Here is a 20,044-nt window from a genome sequence, read left to right as displayed (position 1 = left end):
TGTGCATGTATTACTTAGGTATTCTGGATCCTGAATGCCCTCGAGTGCTCTGGGAAGCTACAGGGGCTCAAGAGATAGCAGCCTGCAATAGTCTGAGTAACATTTTTGTTACTTAGAAAACTGAGCTCAAAAGTGAAAGAGATACTCAGGAACATTCATCACTTTTGAATGTGGGATCTTGGCACTTTGTCTGAGGAAAATAATAATACTAATAATTTGGAACAATGTTAAGATCTTCAAAAAAGGGAAGTTTTACAAGATAAACTAACAGCACTTGATTTATTTCACAAGACAGCCAAGGATGGGAAAGAGTGGTTCACATTTCTGTAGTAAAGCAGTATATATAAATTTAAAATCTAAAGACATATATATATATATACACACACATACAGACACTGAGTTTACTGCACTGCATAAATATATAAAGTTTTTCTATATGCCAACTAATATAGGTCAGAAATTTGATGTCTATAGTTCAAGTTTTGCACCACTTCAGCACTGTATAAAACAAATGCAAATAAATAAAGGTCAGTGGTTGGCTGCTGCCCTCTTTCCACCCCACAGCTCTCTCCTTTGCTCAGAGAAATTCCAACCACACATCAGTGCTATGGAAGGACTGAGCAGGAGTCAGCTTCAGAATGGCTCTTCAAAGAATATTTAGTGAAATATGACTATCTTGTACCAGTTTGGGATTGCATTTCAGCACGTCTAAGATGACTCAACAAAGATGCCAAAGGTTTACACTAACAGAACCAAGGGCAGAGATTGGCTTGTTTGAGGTCCACAAAGTTGCAGAGGGGAAAGTTCTTGTTTGTAGTTATAATACTGGTTATACAAACTCTCTTTTTCTGAGGGGCAGGAGGTCTTATTTCTATTTCCACCTCTCTCATTTTATGCCTTTTAAATAAATACAGATTATGTCCCACCCATCACAACAGTAACTAAATCAAAGAATGGAGGTAAAAGTCTTCTACCAGCTGAGCCTGACTACAAACGGAAGTCAATTAAATATCGCTATCGACATGAACAAGACTTGGTCAGAAACAAAATGCAAGCTACTAAATTATCCACTCTCACCACACCATCAAACCTAGCTCTCCAAGTCAGACAGCAGTAAACAAGACCGAACCTTAGCATGGAAATCATTTAGTAAACCAACTTCTGATGCTGATTTAAAGTCACCATACAACTTTTTCTTAACTCTTAGCCCCAAACCCCTGTTCTCTGCAAAATAAATACAGCTTTCTTATGTTTCACCTTTATTCTAGCAGAGACAAAACACACCTCCCTAAAACCCTCAGTCTTAGAAACCATTCTTAGTTTAAGAGGAACACCACCTATTTTCTTGACTTGATCAAGCTCTGTTGTCTCTTACCCAACGCGGTGACCACCACGACCCATTTCAAACGCCGCTCCTATTTTGACTCCAAGGAGAGGGCCACCCAAGCCCACCTGAAACGCATGCCCCCACCCCAGCCTCTACACCAGGCTATTCTGAGTAGAAATAACAGTTCACTTCTCTGTAGTATACTATTTCAGATCAGTCCATTTCAAATATATTAAAAATATCTGTAGGAATGAAAACCTTGCAAATGAACAAAAAATAAAATCCTATGTACACACCTCCACCAATATTTTTTTTAGGCACAGACCTTAACTTTTGAGGAAGGACTAGAAGAAATAAAAGGTGCAACCACCAACATCTCCTACGGCACGACGGCCAAGCAATAGCCTTTGCAGTATACCAGGGAGGTTGGTTATCATATAGCTTCTGTGTGTTACAGCTATCCGCTCCAGGACAGCACTTTTTATTCTCAGCAGTTCCCCTCGGGGGAAACACAACTTAATTACTTTTGTTTCTTTTTTTTTTGTTGCTTTTCAGTAAGCTTCATCAAAGGAATACCAATTCCAGACACAAAACAACTCCTCCAACAACACGGTTTAAACTCCAATGGTTACGACTGAAGGTGTTTCCTCGATCCCCCCTTTTATTTTGCCCCCTCTCTTTCTTTATAAGGTATACTTAAGTTATTTGTTCCCGAAACAAGAACTGAGACTCAAGCTTTTTTAAGCATTTAAAACAAAAACAGTTACCATACCAAAGCACAGCATACAGTGTAAGTTTCAGCTGTAATTTCTCAGCTTTTCCTTTATATAGAGCTATATTAAGGTGGACTGAGCAGAACTCTTCCAGTCTCCTCCACTGCCAGCTCGGGATCAGGGCGAAGGGACGCGGATGCGGAACAGTCCTTGCTGAAGCTGCAGCCGGAAGAGTTTGCAGTTTGCGATCCGCAGAGCCGCGCAGCCGGTGCGGCGCAGGTCCGAGGGGAAGAGAGGTTTAGTGCGCTGCCAGGTCCCCGTGCTTCTCTTAAATTCTCTAACATAGTCATAGTTTGTACCTGAATTCATACGTGCACACACAAAAAAGAATTATTAGAATGCCTGAAGCATGCTGCAGCTCTCACCACGTTTCACCCCTTGAAGGCAACCGGACAAGAGCTTGCACAAAAGCACAAATCCATTTCTGGACAGAAGGTTGAAATTATTGTCAAAGCCCCTTCTTATCTGCCTAAACCCACCACATCTGGAGCTTGGCTCTCTTGTATCTTTCCCAGGAAGGCCTGGTGCATTCTCAACTCACGCACAGCCAGCCATGAAAGCATGTTGCCTCCTAAAGGCTTTTTACAGCACCTGGCCAGATGGTGAAAGCTGAGTACTGCATATGCTCACTAGCACACATTTATCCAGTTGGGATTTACAGCCAAGAGCCTCTATCCCATCCATATGAACCACTGGATGATGTTCCCAAAGAGCAGCAGCACCTGCTTACCACTGCAACGATGGGAGAGACAACCTCAGGCACTAACATTTCCACTCCTACTTAGACAAATGCAGTAATATACTCTTAGTTTTATCTCTTCTGATCTTCAAACTGCCAAATCGACCAAAGGCTTGTAGCACTGAATGTTGCTGAAGAGCTCCAATACAGCCTGTACACGTCTGCATGCCCAGCACAACTCCCCTGAAGACAACAGTAATGGAATAAAACACTCCCAAGCCTTTTTCTTCTAAAAAAAATAATCCCATCCTGTCAGTGATACATATTTAAAAGTGTGGAAGAAGAAAAGCAATGGGAAGTTATTAATTCTAACTCTGACCTGTATCGAGATCTCCAATCACATATATACTAGCTCCAATGGGCACAGCTCCATACACAAAGGAAGAACTAGTTGGGATACATAGGTTCTGGTCATTTAGATAAATCCACCTGTAAAAAAAGGCATAACAAAAGAAGTGAGGATGCAATTAAAAGAATTCCAAGTTCTCTGCCATCTCTAAGTCAACAGCAGAGTGTCCAAGTTAATTTGTTGCATAGAAACTGCCGAAATAATTGTCTAGCTCAGGACAGCCTTGGCTTTTCCTAAGCAGGAAAAGCAATTGGTACTGCTGTTTGGGAAGCCTGGGAGACTTTATCCTGAAGTTACTTCATTTCAGAATTGCTCCACTCATCTGTGCAATTTGCCTGGAATAAACTCCTCTTGCAGCCACTCGCTATGACCCTCTGAAAGAGAGAGCAGGCATCCAAGAGAGCCTCTTCTACAACAGCTATGCCAGTCAATTTTCCCTACAGACAAAATTTTAGGCAGCTTTGTCTTAAAATCAGGAAATCATAAAAGCATATAAGCTTAATAGTTAGCAAGGCCTCGTTACTAAGCAGTGCCTTCCCCTATGTAATCATTCCCTAACTTCTTTAAGCTGCACTTGATCAACAATAAGAAATCCCCAGCTCAGTAAGAATGCAACACTTGGCAATGCTCAGCTTTAATCAAGGGACAGAAGAAATCAACGTGGTAAGGGATGCTAGGAAAGAAAAGAGATGTCCATTACCTGCATTTGAAACAGACCTACCAGGCTCTCCTCAAGTACTCTTGAGCTCCTACTACAATCATCCAAGTCTCCTATGTTCACTTTAGGCATACTCTCATTTCAACACTAAATCAGCCTGATCTTTGCACCAAGTGAAAAGCAGTCTGGAAGCCAGGTAAGTATGCACTTGTCACCTACACTGGGACTCTTCAGCCTGGAGAAGAGAAGGCTTTGAGGAGACCTTAGAGTAGCCTTCCAGTATCTGATGGGGGCCTACAGGAAGACTGGGGAGGGACTATTTTTACAAGGTCTTGTAATGACAGGACAAGGGGTAATGGGTTTAAACACTGGAAGAGGGGAGATTCAAACTAGATGTTAGGAAAGGGTTCTTTATAGTGAGGGTGGTGAGACACTGGCACAGGTTGCCCAGGGAGGTTGTGGCTGCTCCCTTCCTGGAGGTGTTCAAGGCCAGGCTGGACGAGGCCTTTAGCAACCTGTTCTAGTGGGAGGTCTCCCTGCCTATGGCAGGGGGTTGGAACTGGGTGAGCTTTGAGGTCCATTCCAACCTAATCCATTCTATAAAAATGCTGCTGTGCCTTTTCAGGAGCTGTCATGGTTACTACTTACAGACCTACAAATCAATGCTGGTTTAGGTGATCACTCCTAGATCTATAATCAGATTATTTACAGAGAACAGGGAAGTTAGAAAACCATGTTTTTTTCATGACCATACCTGGATAATTTGAGTAAAAAAGGAAACATCCTCAGATACTGCTGACCTCTGAAAACACTGTATCATCCTAAGTCATGATTCACAGGAAGCCTCTCTTCTGGCACTGAAAGGGAAGCTGCTACCTATCATTATCTTGGAGAGGGAGACCAATTTTTAAAGGCCAAATAAAAGGATTAGCTGTTCCATTATTTCATCTGTGCAATAAGCCGAAGGACTAAGATCCTGCAGCAAGCAAGGGAATGGTTTGCAGCTGCCACAGAGTATGACAGAGTAACTAAGGACAGAAAAGGAGAAGTCCTCCACACTGAATCAGAAACAGCAAAACATCTTCCAGCATATTTCACTAGCTTCCTGTCTTTACTGCGGGAAGAGGGCATGGGGCATGGTCAGTGTTTCTCTTGCTTTTAGCACCACGTTACCTAGAACAATGAAAAGAGAGTAAGCGGCAGAGAAACGCATGAGGAAGACTGCGGTTCCTCTCTTCCCCCACTTCTTTTGTTTCTTCTTGTTTTGTTTTTTTTTATTTTTCTGTGTATCGTTTGGTTGTGTGTTGGGTTTTGCTTTGGTTTTTGGGGGTTTTTTTAATAGTAAATATAGAACTAGATTGAAGAAGTGAAAAACAAAAATCAGATGAGTTTAGTCTAGCTACTGATCAAGTTTGAGCTTGCAAAACATGAGAAGCTCAGCGATTTGTCTGCACCAGATAGTCAAGGTTCCAGAGTTTGAAAAACAGCAGTGTGGGACCCAAACATGTTCCTACTGCACATCAAGGAAGGACAATATGAAAAGTATCTGTAGCTGCTTGTGAAAATTTGTTCTTAACCTTTCTCAACGTTTATACTCTAAAAACCAGACACAACTTTTCAGGAACGCTTACAGCAGCTTTAGCAGTTAGAACTAGGAAGGAACAAAGACAGGAAGGGCAAGGGGTCACGTTTCATCAGAGTTTGAGTAAGCTCCAGCTTAATGTGGGTTGTGCCTGCTGTTTGAACAGTATGGAAAAAACACCATGACCAAAAACCTTCAGGAATTTGAAAACACTCCACGGAACATAACTCTTGCGTACTTCCCCGAGATGGCTCCGCTCACAGCGAACGCAGGGGCAGGCAGGAGGAAGGCACAGACCTCTGTAACCACAGATAGCACTGACTGCTCTTGAAACTCAAATATGCTTCCACTCACACAAAAGGGGAAGGAATCCTGATACTTTTTTTGCCAGGCTTAAAGTGACATAAATGAAATGATCCATCCAGACTGCTGTAATTAACAAGCAGGATGGTAATCATTTTATTTTCAAGCAGGAAATAACTAAGGTTATTGGTCATCTAGTCCAACTCCCCTGCAGTGAGCATCCTCCAGTAGGTCAGGCTGCCCAGAGCCCTGTCAAGACTGACCTTTAATATCTCCAGGGATGTGACCTCAACTATCTCCCTGGACAACCTCTTCAAGTGTTCCACTATCCTCATGGTAAAGAAGTTCTTCCAAACATCCAATCTAAATCTGCTCTTCTCTAACTTCAAACCATCGCCTCCCCTCCTATCCATGCTGGCCTTTGTGGGCAGTCCCTCTGCAGCCTTCTTGTAGGCCTCCTTCAGGTACTGGGAAGTTGCTATTAGATCTCTCCAGAGCACTCTCTTCTCTGGGCTGAACAGTCTCAGCTCCCTCAGCCTGTGCTCATAGGAGAGGTTCTCCAGCCTCCTGATCATTTTCATGGCCCTACCTGACTTATTTTAATACTTGTTTAGACAGTCTAGTTTAACAGGAGTCTCACTGTTCTGTGCTAGTGTGAAGATCTCAGGAGCCCTCAGTCTACAGAGGAGTCTGTGTCATGGTTAAGAAGAACAAGAATTATGAAAGACTGTTCAAAGTAATTTAAAAAGACTCTAAACTGTGAGTCATTCTGCAGCAAGTTACTGTCAAAGTAACAAGTTAAGCTTCAGCCCTCTGCTCCAGTTCAAGAATTATGCTGCTTTATATGAATTAATATGTTTATATACTGATGTAAGTACATACTTAGAGTTACACACTAAGTAAAACCAGATCCTCACGGACACTGGATGCCTAGGACAGTGCCAGATCCTGTATTCTCAGGTGGTGAGAGGTGAGGCAGTTATGGAAACAGATGCAGATCACACACAAGTGCCTTGCTGCACGTCACAGTAAAACAACAACATCTCATGGCTGAACTCACAGTACCAAAAAAATTCTTTCCACTCAAAAAGAAAATGAAAACGATGGAGTTCTGAACTTAACTTAAGAACAGCTGGGAAAGTCTGCAGCTTGTTAAGAAGTATGCAATAACAACATGTAGCTGTTAGAAAGACACTGAATTTTGGGTTGAGGCTGCTGGAATTTATATGCTGTGCCTCTGACCCACTGCTGCTAAATGATCTTGCTAACATATTCCTCCTTTCCACAAATCTATCTTAACTCACCACTTCTGGATTTCTGTCACTAAACCACACACACACTGCCAATGTGTTTCAGCTCTGGCAGTTTCAGTGTTATTCCTTCACTGTAACTACAAAAAGATCAAGCACTTCGCAGTCTGAAGGTACTTACATGCTTCACACTGACTCTAGTCTGCTTCAGACCAGCAGCTCCAATCACCTTTATTTGTTCCAGAAACTATTTCTGAGGGAATAAATGCACTTTTCATCTACACATTAATCACCCTGTTGCAACTGCATAAGGTTTAAGATGGAAAAAAAATCAGTCTCTGTATGCATCACACTGACTATATTGTCCATCTGTGGTAAAACCTAGAGCATCACTTAAGCTCTGCTGTGCATCGTTACTCAAGAGCACAGCACAGGATGAACAGCTTCACTCACTGTAACTAATCAAAAACATACATTGCTATTTAGCATACCATTTTCACAGGCTTAAGTATAGTTTAGCTTTCATTTTTCACTTTAAGTCATTTAGACTTGGTTTATGCTATTTCTGAATCAGCAGAAGAAATAATGCCCTTACGTTTTCCAGAGAGTCAAATCTGCCTTCATTTGGTATCCATTTGACATCTGTGAAACACCATCATAGTGAAATTATGGTAATTTTCCAGATTCAATCTTACTTCAAAGAGTGCCAGGCAACGAAGTTTGGTGGTTTTTTAACTCTCCATATCTGGCAGACAGAAGTTTTTGGAAGGGAAGTCTTTCTGTGGCCGTTTTGTCCCTTTTCTACACAGGTACAGCTGCTCAGGTGTCTCAGTCACTGCTGCAGCCATTCTGAAAGGCCTCCAACCTGCACACCACTCCAGGGTAACTGCCAGCCCCCACAAGCTGGGCTAGGACCTAGCGCAGTCACACTGCACCCTCTTCTGGCCACAGCACCCCTCCTGCCTCCCAAAGCAGAGCAGCACTCGCTGCAGAAGTGGCCACTGTCCTGGCTCTCCCTTTCCAAAGGAAAACACACCTGCCAAGCGAGCACAGATTTATGCTGAGTTTCCTTGCTAAGCTCAATTCTGCACACATAGGCAGAGCAGAAAGGCAAAGCCTGAACATCTTGGCAGCCCACAACGCACACCTCCTCCAGCCCAGGTGACTTGCTGCTGCCTCAGCTTCGTCTGTGCCACACACACACAAACATACAGGATGCTACAACAAGACCTGAAGCAAACAGACGTTGTTAGCATTTTACTTGAATTCTGTAGCTAACACCTCTGAGATGCCACCAAGCAAGGACACAAAAACACACGCTGGGGACAGTGCTGAGCAGGAGTTTGCGCTGCAGTCAGCAGGTGGCACCAAGCACTCACCTGCAGTATTCAGAGTGGAGCTCAACCAGCGAAACAGGTTTAAAGTCATGAGCTATTACATACCACCCTTTGAAGAACAGAATCAGCCTGGAAATCTATTTCAGGCAAATCAACTGAAAATAGCAAGTAGGAAACAGGGGAGCACTTCTTTCCACATTTCTTCCCTTTCAAAGACCTACTGCAAAAATTTAACCAGCTTTTAGCACTTCCCCACACCCCCACAGGACTTAGAAACCCTAGAGAGCATCAGCAGCCTTTCTGATCTGTCTGCTTCCTATAACCACTTTAATGGACGTTTTTTCTCCAGCTTCATCTGATTATGGCTAATTTAGACATCACTTTGAACAACACAGAAGGCTTCTTCATACAGAAATTAAAGTCCCTTTATATCCATGTCCTGCAAGAAAATTATATAATGAACTTCCATCTACTATTCTACTTTTGTGTGCTTTTATACAGGTCAGTGTCTTCATCTTGTATTACAGACAGATTCATCTCCTCCACTGTCAACAAGCTTTGAAACATCTGACCACAAAGTCTTCTTCTCAAATTTTACTTCATAAAAACAAAGAGTAATTCAATTTATAGTTACATGCAAGGAAAAAAAACCAAACCCAAAAGCAAAACACTAGAGGAACCAAAGCTTGTTAGTTATGACTGGAGGGCAAGGTGACTAGACACAAAATTCTGTCTAAGGTAGTACTTTGAATAGTTACTACATGTAGTAAGGTGGATTCTGACATTGGAGCCAAGAGATAATAAATGAGGTCATCAGAAGCAGATTCAAAACAAATAAAAGGAGATCAGGCATGCAGAGCTGTGGATTGGATAGCAGCCAAAGTGACTTTCCTGTGGTAAAGTCATAGAATTATAGAATGTCAGGGCTGGAAGGGACCTCAAAAGACCAAGCCCACGTGAGTTCAAAAGGCAACCAGATAGAAGTGCTTGGAACAAAAATGCAGGACATTCCTTACCTCTAGATTAGGATTTCCCCAAGATGCAAGTCCTTGAGGACAGGATTGAATCCTGGAGAAGTAACCCTGTACATACACTCCTCCAGGAACACTCATAAGGAGCTTCTCAGTGTGCATGGAGGTCTCTCATTTGGATTTTTGCAAAACAGAGAGACATGGCAAGAGGGGCTGGAACTAGATGATCCTTGTGGTCCCTTCCAACCTTGACTGAATCTGATTCTAAGGAGCCTAGGGCATGAGTAGGGGTGAGGGACAGAAGTATCCTGCCCTTAGGGAAACTGCAGGATGCAGAAGAGGCAGGCAAACCACCTGTGTGATCAAGGTGTTGGTCCTGTTCAGGGGCACCCAAGACTGACATGGACTTTAGGGCTTGGTGTCTTAATGGAATCTGACAAGTCACTTCTCAGCCTTTGGCCACAGCCTTACTGTAGAGTTATTGGTTGGACCTGGTGATGCTGAGCATCTTTTCCAACCTGAATGCTTCTCTGTGTGATCGTAAAAGATTGAACAAGCAACAGAATGCACAGCACAGATCTGCTGTGTTCTGAAGTGCTGGAGCAAGTGGCAGGGAGCAGCCAGCAAGCATGTAAGGCAGACATTTTCTGTTTACAGCTGCAGATAGTTACCTCTTAAACTCATCATGATAAAATTCAGATTTGCACGTCACCATCTCACTGGCTTGACTGTCATCCCGACTCCTCACCCCACCAAACACATAAAGCTCAGAGGCAACTCCACAGGCCACTGCCCCAAATCTGAGAATCCAAATAAGAAAAAAACAAAAACAGAAAGAAAAAGAAAGCAACATATGAAAACCATTTCAGCTAGCCTTCTGAACTCTCCTTTTTCTTACCCTTTTTTGTTTTTCAATACACACACATCCCCCATTTATGTTCGACCAGATGAGATGAGTCATGAACATGAATTCTAAGCACTTAATTCAGAATATGTAAAAGAAAAAACCACCAAAGTACTTCTCTCTGGTCAGAATCTGAACTTCCAACTGAACTACCATTTCCAGTTTTCATTTTGCAGTATTAGTTGTGGCATGAGGAGTGTATTTCTACAAAATTCAAAAGTCATGGCTTGGATGATTATCTTTACTTCAGGCCACCATGACTCAGAAAGACAAGGTCAAAGTTATAGGGCCTCTGACAGCCACCTTCAGGGATTCATGAGGGAAGACAAAGTGCTAACAAAGGTTGTACATAGCAGCCTAGCTCCTCCCTTCCATTTTTACTCACCGTCTCTCTTTCAGAGGACAGATTGCTGTCCACTGCTGAGTCCTTGGGTCATAACACTCAACAGACTCAAAGAGTTTTCCATAGGAGCCTCCTCCCATTGCATAGATTTTCTTCTTCATAGCTGCATAGCAGCCAATCTTGTGGAAAAAAGAAAAGCACATCTAAAATTACACAGGAGTGCAGAGTATCAAGAGCTCAAAGCCAGCTATACACACACACGGATGTATTTGGCTTGTCTGTACCCACGTCAAGCAATGCTGTGCATAACAAGTCCCAGCCAGAGTTTTGTTATGGCATATAAAGAAAGAAGCTGCTCTTCCCTCAGTTAATTTTGAGACTAAGATTTATATATGTATGGCATTAACTATTTAACAGGAAGTAATGTACTAACACATGAGATAGTTCTTACCTTTCTAACCATGGTCAAGTCAGGCTGCTTGGTCCAGGTCCGACTATAAATGTCATAGCTCTCCATAGAGATGAGCTCCCTTTCACCATCCTCACCTCCCAGAATATACAGGATTCCATCAATCTCTACCACACCAAAGTTGTGTCGTGCCTGAGGAACATCAATAAAGTCATCACTAAAACATAACTGTGAATAAACCAACACAATCTTTTTTTTTTCCAGTACATCCATCTGCAAGGTGCTGTTGGTACTGTGCCTGGGTTTTGGTTTGCTTTTTACATGGGGGGAGTCCTAAACTCTAGAATGAAATTATGACTTCAGTCAACTTAACAAAACAAAGGGTATTAAAAAAAAGGCAGGAAAAGCCAAGGAGACCATACAGAAACCTAAGAAGAGAGCTCGGCCATATCTCAGTTTGCACAGCTCCATAATGAAGCTGCTGCTTTCAAGTCTCCACAGCAGAAAGCCCAGCATATTCCCTGCAAAAAAGGCAGCTCTTCTATTTTGGGTGTAGGAGCACAGCAACTTTCTGCCTCACAGGCAATGAGAAACAATGTATCATCAAGTCTTACTCATAGCGAGCAGGAAAATGAACGCAACCTAACTACAACCGGGCCAAAGCTACAGCCTTATGCCAACCAGACAACGCAATGAGGAACATCCTGTGGCAATCAACATTTTCCTCATAAGCAGCCTGTGCTGATTTAAGAAGGTAGGAACACAGGTGTATTAAACAGGTATGTTTACAAACAACACACTGTTACCTTTTGATGGCATGCAAACACGAGGAAGGAAAGATTAATGCAAACCTAACCTACGTGTGTCTGCGTCAGCCAAGCTCTGTGTGTTGGCTATGTCCAATTTTTCTGCACTATTTGATCCCTTTGTACACTTACCAAGTAAATATTAACTATACCACAAGACTGATTTATTATGAAATTCCTGAAACTCTGTAGCTCATTTTCACAGCTGGCTCTTCCCTGTCTGTTTTTTCCATCTCCAGCAGTCAGCACCAGACCACAAGTGTAACAATACCACACAAAAAGAAGTCAGTCTAGTATGATTTAAATGTGTAAGATGCAAGTGACTGGAGGTCCAGGATAAAATTTTGCAGAAGAAAAGTAATATCTTGCCACAGTGAAAAATTAAAGCCCATCAGATAATCATCTTGCCTCATTCATTGGTGGTAAGGAACTCCATGAATTGGTATCTGGATCATATTTCTCTCCAGAGTTTAGCGTTCCCTTGTTTTCGTCTTGACCACCAAGCACAAATAAAAATCCTTCTGTAAAACAAAAATGTTAACATGATCTTAAAAAGAGGATTCAGACCTGTATGCTGAGCAAGACAATGTGACTGGTGAGCTGTATCCTGGAATCTGCTAACAGATTCAGAGCAGCCACAAGTCTAACTGGCCTGGAGAAGGTAAAGCACATTCTTCTATGTGGAATCAAGTCTACCCCTGCAGATACTCTTCAACGTATTCAGTGATGCAGCAACCAGAATTTACTCAAAACATGAAATACTCCTGGAGAGACAGATGCAGCAGATTCCCACAAAAGGTTGCAGGAATAGTGACTTTAGGACACTCAGATGACAGGGGTTTTCACAGAATCAAGTAATGTTTTGGGCAGACAAAGGGGAAGCAAGAAATAAGCCCAGTGCAGTCAATCTCAAAGGAAAAAATATCATTACAAGCTGTATCTCAGATTTTGAGGCACTGGTTAAGTTTTTTATGATATTGACTTTATAAATAAAAAGTTCCCCTTTACCTGCTGACAATACTCCATGATTGATCCTTGGAATACTCATAGGAGCAAGTTCAATCCAGAGCTGTCTATTGGGATCATAAAGAGGACACATACACCGCATCACTGAGGTTGGTTTCCGTGATCTGAACAGAGGGTGGGGAAGGAACAAACAAAAACAGAAAGACAAGACAGAGTTTTACGAGTTCACTGCCAACAACTTGTGTCCAAAGCTTCCTTGTTCAGGTTTTAACACATATTAAAATAAGGCCTGGTGTTTCCCCAACCCAAATGTGTGTGGACTGAGTTGTGTATAGGCTGGAGCCATAAGAGGCAGGTGGACTCCACTTGTGCTGTGTGCCTGCAGTATTCTTGAAGAAGGAACTTTGAACCAATCAGAAACAACTGACTGAGAGGGAGCGTTAGTAACAACTGAGTAAAGCAATCCACAAACTGATTTGAAAAATGTTATCTGAGTATTTTAGTCACTTCTATAAAGAGGAAACATCTAAGTGTTAAATTTATTTGACTAGGACAACCCCACACCTCTGCTGCGTGAAGAACTCAAAAACCAAAAAGATTATTGTGTGCAACTGCAATTTTCACCTGGATTTTAGATGCACCACCAATGACCTTTTTTGGAACTAGAGCTACTACAAAGAAGACAGTTAATATTATTTTTAAGCTTAATTATAGATGCTTTTCAGATCATTAGGAAACTGTTTCTCTAACGTTCTGAACCTAGTTTGAGTAAAGGTGGAGAAAACAGCAAACCAACCACCCAACACTTATTGAACAAACAACATGTCCCATCCTCAATCTACAACGAGTTGAAATTGTCACAAAATGCTGCTGAATCACTCTCACAGGTTATTTCAGGTGTGTCTGAGCAGCTGAAAACCAAACTCAAGTGACAGAGTAAGAAGCCCACTAGGCGCATACATTCTCTCCATGCTGGGTTTCCAGGCGTGCCGTCAACGCTTCAAGACTTGTGTTTTTATCAGCCGTGATGACCTGCGATGTCACTTCATACTTACACTCGTTCTTCACCACCAACAGTCACTATACACTCTGAGTAGCCCCGGGGCTTGAAGGAGGCCAGCATTGCCTCTCCCTGCTGGGGTGGTGTGAGGGGAATATTGTTGCATTCTTTGACAATCTCCCGTACCAGCGGTTCGCTCATCATCTGCTCACGTAAGTATGCGGCGTCTAAGCCCGACACCCACACTGCCGACATGACATCCTTCATGTGAACCTGCAGAGAGAGAGACATGCCAGAAAGCCCCCCAGACTTGACACAACAGCACTAGGGCACTCGTACATCCAGATGCTTCTGGATTTATCAAACATGTAGAAAGAGTATTGTTGGTACTTGGCAGTTGTAACCAAATCCACAGCACAATGGTTCTAAGCAAATGCATCAAGTCTCCAGAGTCCCACTAGATGTGCTAATTGTCTTCCCTCTACAACAACAACACTGTACCATCAAGTGCCAAAAAGGTACATTCTTAATGCCCAGGAAGTAAAGAGAGGGTTCAGACTGGATCTTAAGAAGAAGTTCTTCAGCACAAGGTTGATGAGACTCTGGAACAGATCAACCAGGTAGGTTGTGGATGTCTCCTCACTGAGGGTGTTTAAGGCCAGGATGGATGAGGCCTTGAGCAGCCATGTCTAGCTGAGAGGCATCCCTGTCCACGGCAGTAGGACAAGCAGATGATCACTTAAAAGCTCCCTTCCAACCTAAGCCATTCTATGATACATTAACACAGCTTTCACCCTTTTATTGCAGTCCTGCTGCCTGCATTTCATGCAAAATTCAACTAATTCTATGAATGCAAGATCAGCCCTGAAAGAACTGCAGCTATTTTAATCTCCCACCAATTAGAACACACACACACTGATTTGGATCCCATTCAGAAACATAAACATTTGGATATCCTGACCTTTCTCGACTCTGAATCATGAGAAATCCACCTAATGACCGCTTCGAAGACGTATCTTTCATTTCCAACATTGAGCTTTTCCATGGACAGCACTTCTTTCAGTTTTTGAGGAGTCAGTTCCAAGAATTCCTCTGTGCTGCTGACATCTCGAAAGTGAGTTTCCAGATACTCTGAGGCAAGGTAGTGAACATGATGCAAACAATAGTGCAGTGCAAAGTCCCGAATACCAATACAGTTCTCAGCAGCTATGCAACCTTCTAAAAACTCACAGCAGAGAGTTTTTAAGTCTGTAAGCAGCAGGAGATCAGCTGCTTGTACCACATCTTGGATAGTTTCTTCATTTAGCCTGATCTGCAAGAATTAATTTAGAAGTTATAGCTACTATCACTCATTTGTTTCACGACATTACAGTCACTCTCAGTAGCTGAAAAATGGAGTATTAATGCCAATCTAAAAGTTACTAAACAATACCATGACTACTACATGTTCATAAATTAACACAGAGAAGGAAAGGCATCTGCTTGACAGAAGGTGTCAAGCTGAATTTTGCATCTGATGTAACCATAAAATTGCTCATCTCATCTGGGAATCTAAAATGAATTTTGCTGTGATAAATAACTTCTTTAAATGCATGTCCAGAGGAGAATTTCAAGCCATATCTGCCTCTTCTTTTTCTGGTGAAAGTAAAATTCACCCAGCAATCTCAGTCTGATTCTGAATAAACCAGGCACAGAGCCTTTAATTCCTGCTAAGGCCACCAGCAAAGACCTTAAAGGGCAAGCATTCAGCAACAAGCTGGAAAGGTGGGCATGAGGCTCAGTAAGGAGAGATGCCTGCTACACTGTAATGTTCAGGGATGAGTTCTCAGTCTCTGATGCTATCAAACCAGTTCCCTTCTACACTTTCCAAGACTGCATGTTTTAAAGCAGGTTACTGAGGGCAGCCACAAATGTTAACAGAAGCATTTGACACTGACTCTTTTTGAGTCCTCACCCACGGCATGAGAAGAGCAGAGCCTACTGACTCTGTTTCACATGCACAGCCCCAGCGTGACACATCTCTTTGCAGACACGTTAATCACAAAGCTTTAAACCCTGACAGGCTTATCTTTCAGGTCAGCAGTGTTAAAATCCCAGGCTATTTGCCAAACAGGCCAATTTCCATCTAGGTTTATTTTTTGGGTTTTTTAAATACCATACCTGTCCACTGAAGATGTAATCTAGGATCTCTTTCATGATATCAACAGATATCCCTTCAAGTTCAATCTTGTATGTTGAGCCATCGTCTTTTGGAGGATTATAATTCAGTTTTGTTCTAAGAGAGGAGAAAAGAAGAGATAAACCAAAAACTCACCACTTGGACATTGCTTGCTCTTATTTCCTTAAAGAAACAGAAAGCAGCTGTGGACTACCTCAGCTAAAAGAGAGATGCTAAAACCTTAAAGTATGATGTGGAAATTGCCTCTGGAATTAGCATGAAAAAGGATGTATATGTATGGTTGCTAGTATCATTCATCACATTTCCAAACTGAACCAATACCTTAGTCTTGCAAACTACCCATGGCATCAAAGAGCCAAAGTAATTCTTTTTCCCAGCTCACTCATCACAAGCATTCAAAAACTTCAATCAAACCTTTAAACAGCACAGCAGCTCTGCTGACAGATGAAATACATGAACTTGCTTTGATAAAGGTGGAAAATGACCCCAAAACAAAAGAAAAAACACTGAAACAAGAAAAAAAAATAATTACAGTGAGCAGATGTGATCTGAATATACACTGGCAGCACAAATATTTGGATTGCATTACCATTTTGTCTAGTTTATGATGTTATCAGCCTAATGCTATGCCTGGCTGTGTGCTCACAGCTGAAGGAAATAGCCCATGTGTTGCTCAGTCAAGCTTTAAATATTCATCTGCATCAGTGGACGCTTCACTTATGAGCAATTCCTTTAAAAATACCAGGAACAGTTTGATCTGCTTTTGAACAGAATGGAGAGGGGCTGAGGGAAAAGATGAGGAAATAATAATAACAGCAGTAATTCAGCAGACAGCTTTGCCTTCCATCGTCTGTTAGTGCTAACACTTCTTCCAGGAAAGACAACTGTTAAGTGTTCTCAAGGCAGCAGTGGCCACTTGTCTAGTGAAAACAGCCATGAAAGCTAATAAAAGATCATTTGGAACAGTCTTCCCCCCACTTTTTAGGCAGCAAAGAACACATTATATAAAGGCCAGAAAATGTGTGTCACTACCTCTGGATATATAGAGAGATCTGCACCACAGCACATTAAAATCAAAGTCTTAATAACATTTTTATATGCAAGTATATTCTTAGACAGAACTCATGTCCTGACATGGAAAGCTGTGGCCTTGCTAAAATCTAAGTGTCTTGTTTTTCTCAGCTTTCTGCTATCCATACTCAACTTAAGTACATAAATAGGACTTAGTTAAGGGCAGATTCTGCTTCACTCACCTCAGAATATGTTAGTTGCTCACAGAGTAAGATATAGCTCACATCAAAGAAAATCTTAGTCTGTAAGGAGCTATTTTTGAGTATGAATAAGGATGGTAATTTTAGTCCTGAAGTTAATAGTATTTGCACCCTTGTTTTTGTATTACTTTGTTGTCAGAGAGCAGAACACCCTGGGAGATAACACTGCCCTGATGTGCATGAGGTCTGAAGCGAGGCTGCTTCACCCTGTGTGTGTACAGCACCCAGCCCAAAGTATGATACAAATAAAACTAATATTATATGGATTAGGAAATAGTCTCTTTCCTAACAGTTGGAAGGAGATGAGGAAATGAAACCTGCTCTCTTCACAGCGTCCACGACTCCCAACAACGCACATGCCGCAATAGCAGACCTTCCACTTGTCTGCTGGCAACTCTGCCCCAAACACACAGCCCAAGCAACACTGCACAACATGTAGCTCAAGTCCTGCCACCCTTGCCCATTTGGAACATGTACTTTCCATGCCTACAAGCTCCAGATGAAAGCTCACACATAGACACATACAGAGTAACACGTTTTCAGCTGTAACACAGTGCCTAAGCTTCTGTACCATATTTTCACATCCATTTAAACTACCTCAAATTTTCATTAAGCTGCCACACTAAAGGTTGGGGATTTTTGGCTTGCAATGAAAGCTGCAGTTTGTTTTGGGGAATGACTCTGTGTTTTAATTTAGCATAAAATGTTTTGAGGTTTGTAGTCTAGCTTCCCTCCCCAGAAAAGAGAGGTATCTGGATCTTAGACCTGTGAGTAGCTGGTAAGGTCAAATGCACAGCAGCATCCACACCAGAACCTGGGTAGGTCAATCCATTTTGTGGCTTAAAAACAGAGGTAAGGCACATAACAAACATGTTGCATGCCAGCACTAATAAGGGGATTTGGGGAAAGGACTAGAGTTATTTATCACTAACTTTCATCTTAGCATCATCTGTACACACCCAAGCTAAATCACCTCCTTGTGTGGACTTTACACTGACTCCTCCTGGTAACAAGTGTTGTTCAGAGAGTTTGGGCCTTATCAGGCTAGATGCTCTAATTAATGTGTACCTTTTCAGGCATCAACAGTTTTTAACCTGAAAGGAAACAAACCAGCCACTGCTGCAAGCCCAAAACACAAAATTGAAGCAGAAAAATAACCTTGAGAACAAATCAATAATTTCAAAGTCATAGATGCTTGCACGCAGGTGAATTCACCTTATGCAACTGCATCCCAGTTCATACTAAGCTTTGCTCCTATCACCTGTTCTGAGAAACAGCAGTTATCCACCTGTCACATGCATTTAACTCATTCATTAATAAAGTACTGTGGTTTTTAATTTTGGTACCAAGATTTCTGAGCTATAACAGAAGAAACATTCCCACATAGCAGCTGGAGGTACTCCTTGTCACTCACATCAAGCACCACAGGACAGCTACCAGCTGTTGGGAAGGGGGGAGGAAAAAGAGTTATCCAAGGACATATTATAAACAGGTCTGAGGCTGGAAATTTTAAGACAGAAAAGTGTGAGTGTAATGTGGAAATAAAGCTGAAGGAGAAAGAAGTAGGAGGTATGTAAGTGGAGAGTAAGGAGCCATGCCTCCTCTTGCATCACCCAGCATCAGCTGTTACCTGCACCCACGCCTGACTGGCAAACCAAGCTCTGGGCATCCTTGTCACAACACATGCAACAGATGAAGGAAGTTTCAAAACATGTTAGTTCCCAGTTCAGAAAGAGTGGACATCACATATGTAACATCTAACCCTGCTCTTCCACTTTACAAAACAAGTTTCCAGCTATGTTTAAGCACAGCATCTCCAGACCATCAGCACTGAAAGAAGGAGGATGCTTGCTTTCCACTGCGCTCCTCACCGTCATTTATAGGCACAAAGCTACAAGTGGCAATAGCAACCCCAGGTGCATACATGTTCCCAGCTGCAGCACAGCTCCTTCTAACACATGCATGGGAGAGCTTCCTACTCCAAGTAACATTTCTAATTACTTTAAAAGCACTCCAAGCTGCCAAACCACAGCAGAAAAGGCTGCCTCTGTCTTCCGTAATTCAGATGAAAGACCAGAACATCAAGATCTAGAAGGAAATAAAACTCCCCCAGCCAACCAGAAAAGCCATTAGCTGGGAGCAGAGCACAACTGAGGCACACACAGAGCTGGGGGAAACAAAACAAGGCAACTTTGTCCTATTTTCTTAAGTAATTTAAATTTGACCCTATTATGTCTTTAAAAACATGTTTTCCATTCTTGAATTTAGAAGATGATCACTGTTAAGTTGAAATTGCTTTCAGTAACATAAATAGAATCATAGAATCAAGCAGGTTGGAAGAGACCTCCAAGCTCATACGGTCCTACCTAGCACCCAGCCCTAGCCAGTCAACTAGACCATGGCACTAAGTGCCTCAGCCAGGCTTTTCTTGAACATCTCCAGGGATGGTGACTCCACCACCTCCCTGGGCAGCCCATTCCAATGCCAATCACTCTCTCTGGGAAGAACTTCCTCCTAACATCCAGCCCAGACTTTCCCCGGCACAACTTGAGACTGTGTCCCCTTGTTCTGTTGCTGGTTGCCTGGGAGAAGAGGCCAACCCCCACCTGGCTACAATGTCTCTTCAGGTAGTTGTAGACAGCAATGAGGTCACCCCTGAGCCTCCTCTTCTCCAGGCGGCACACCCCGAGCTCCCTCAGCCTCTCCTCATAGGGTTTGTGTTCCAGGCCCCTCACCAGCCTTGCTGCCCTTCTCTGGACATGTTCCAGCACCTCAACATCTCTCTTGAATTGAGGGGCCCAGAACTGGACACACTAGCAATGTGTAACACCTACTACGGCCTCCTCTATCTGGTCAGGAAACCTGCTTGGCACAAAC

The 20,044-nt window shown here is 42.5% G+C and overlaps 1 protein-coding gene across 3 annotated transcripts in view; it reads right to left on the bottom strand.

Moving 5' to 3' along the window:
• Positions 1–250: 250 nt before the first annotated feature.
• GAN (gigaxonin) overlaps positions 251–20,044 on the bottom strand; it is a 29,968-nt gene continuing 10,174 nt past the window's right edge. Inside the window, exons 2-11 of one of the 3 annotated variants that reach the window (XM_064159993.1) lie at positions 15,878–15,992; positions 14,679–15,029; positions 13,773–13,990; positions 12,760–12,881; positions 12,160–12,272; positions 10,988–11,137; positions 10,579–10,715; positions 9,961–10,089; positions 3,159–3,268; positions 251–2,399 (exon numbers count right to left, since the gene is read on the bottom strand). In XM_064159993.1, the coding sequence (XP_064016063.1) occupies positions 2,218–2,399; positions 3,159–3,268; positions 9,961–10,089; positions 10,579–10,715; positions 10,988–11,137; positions 12,160–12,272; positions 12,760–12,881; positions 13,773–13,990; positions 14,679–15,029; positions 15,878–15,992 (1,627 nt within the window). In that variant the 3' untranslated portion in view covers positions 251–2,217. Of the gene's footprint in view, positions 2,400–3,158; positions 3,269–4,964; positions 5,020–9,960; positions 10,090–10,578; positions 10,716–10,987; positions 11,138–12,159; positions 12,273–12,759; positions 12,882–13,772; positions 13,991–14,678; positions 15,030–15,877; positions 15,993–20,044 lie in introns of those variants that run through there. The other 2 variants (XM_064159994.1, XM_064159995.1) reach the window with 2 other exon arrangements.

Source organism: Pogoniulus pusillus, chromosome 20, assembly GCF_015220805.1.
Source record: "Pogoniulus pusillus isolate bPogPus1 chromosome 20, bPogPus1.pri, whole genome shotgun sequence".
Lineage (NCBI taxonomy): Eukaryota > Metazoa > Chordata > Aves > Piciformes > Lybiidae > Pogoniulus > Pogoniulus pusillus.
Note: the sequence above shows the minus strand (reverse complement) of the source record. Positions and strands in the feature narration are given on the sequence as shown.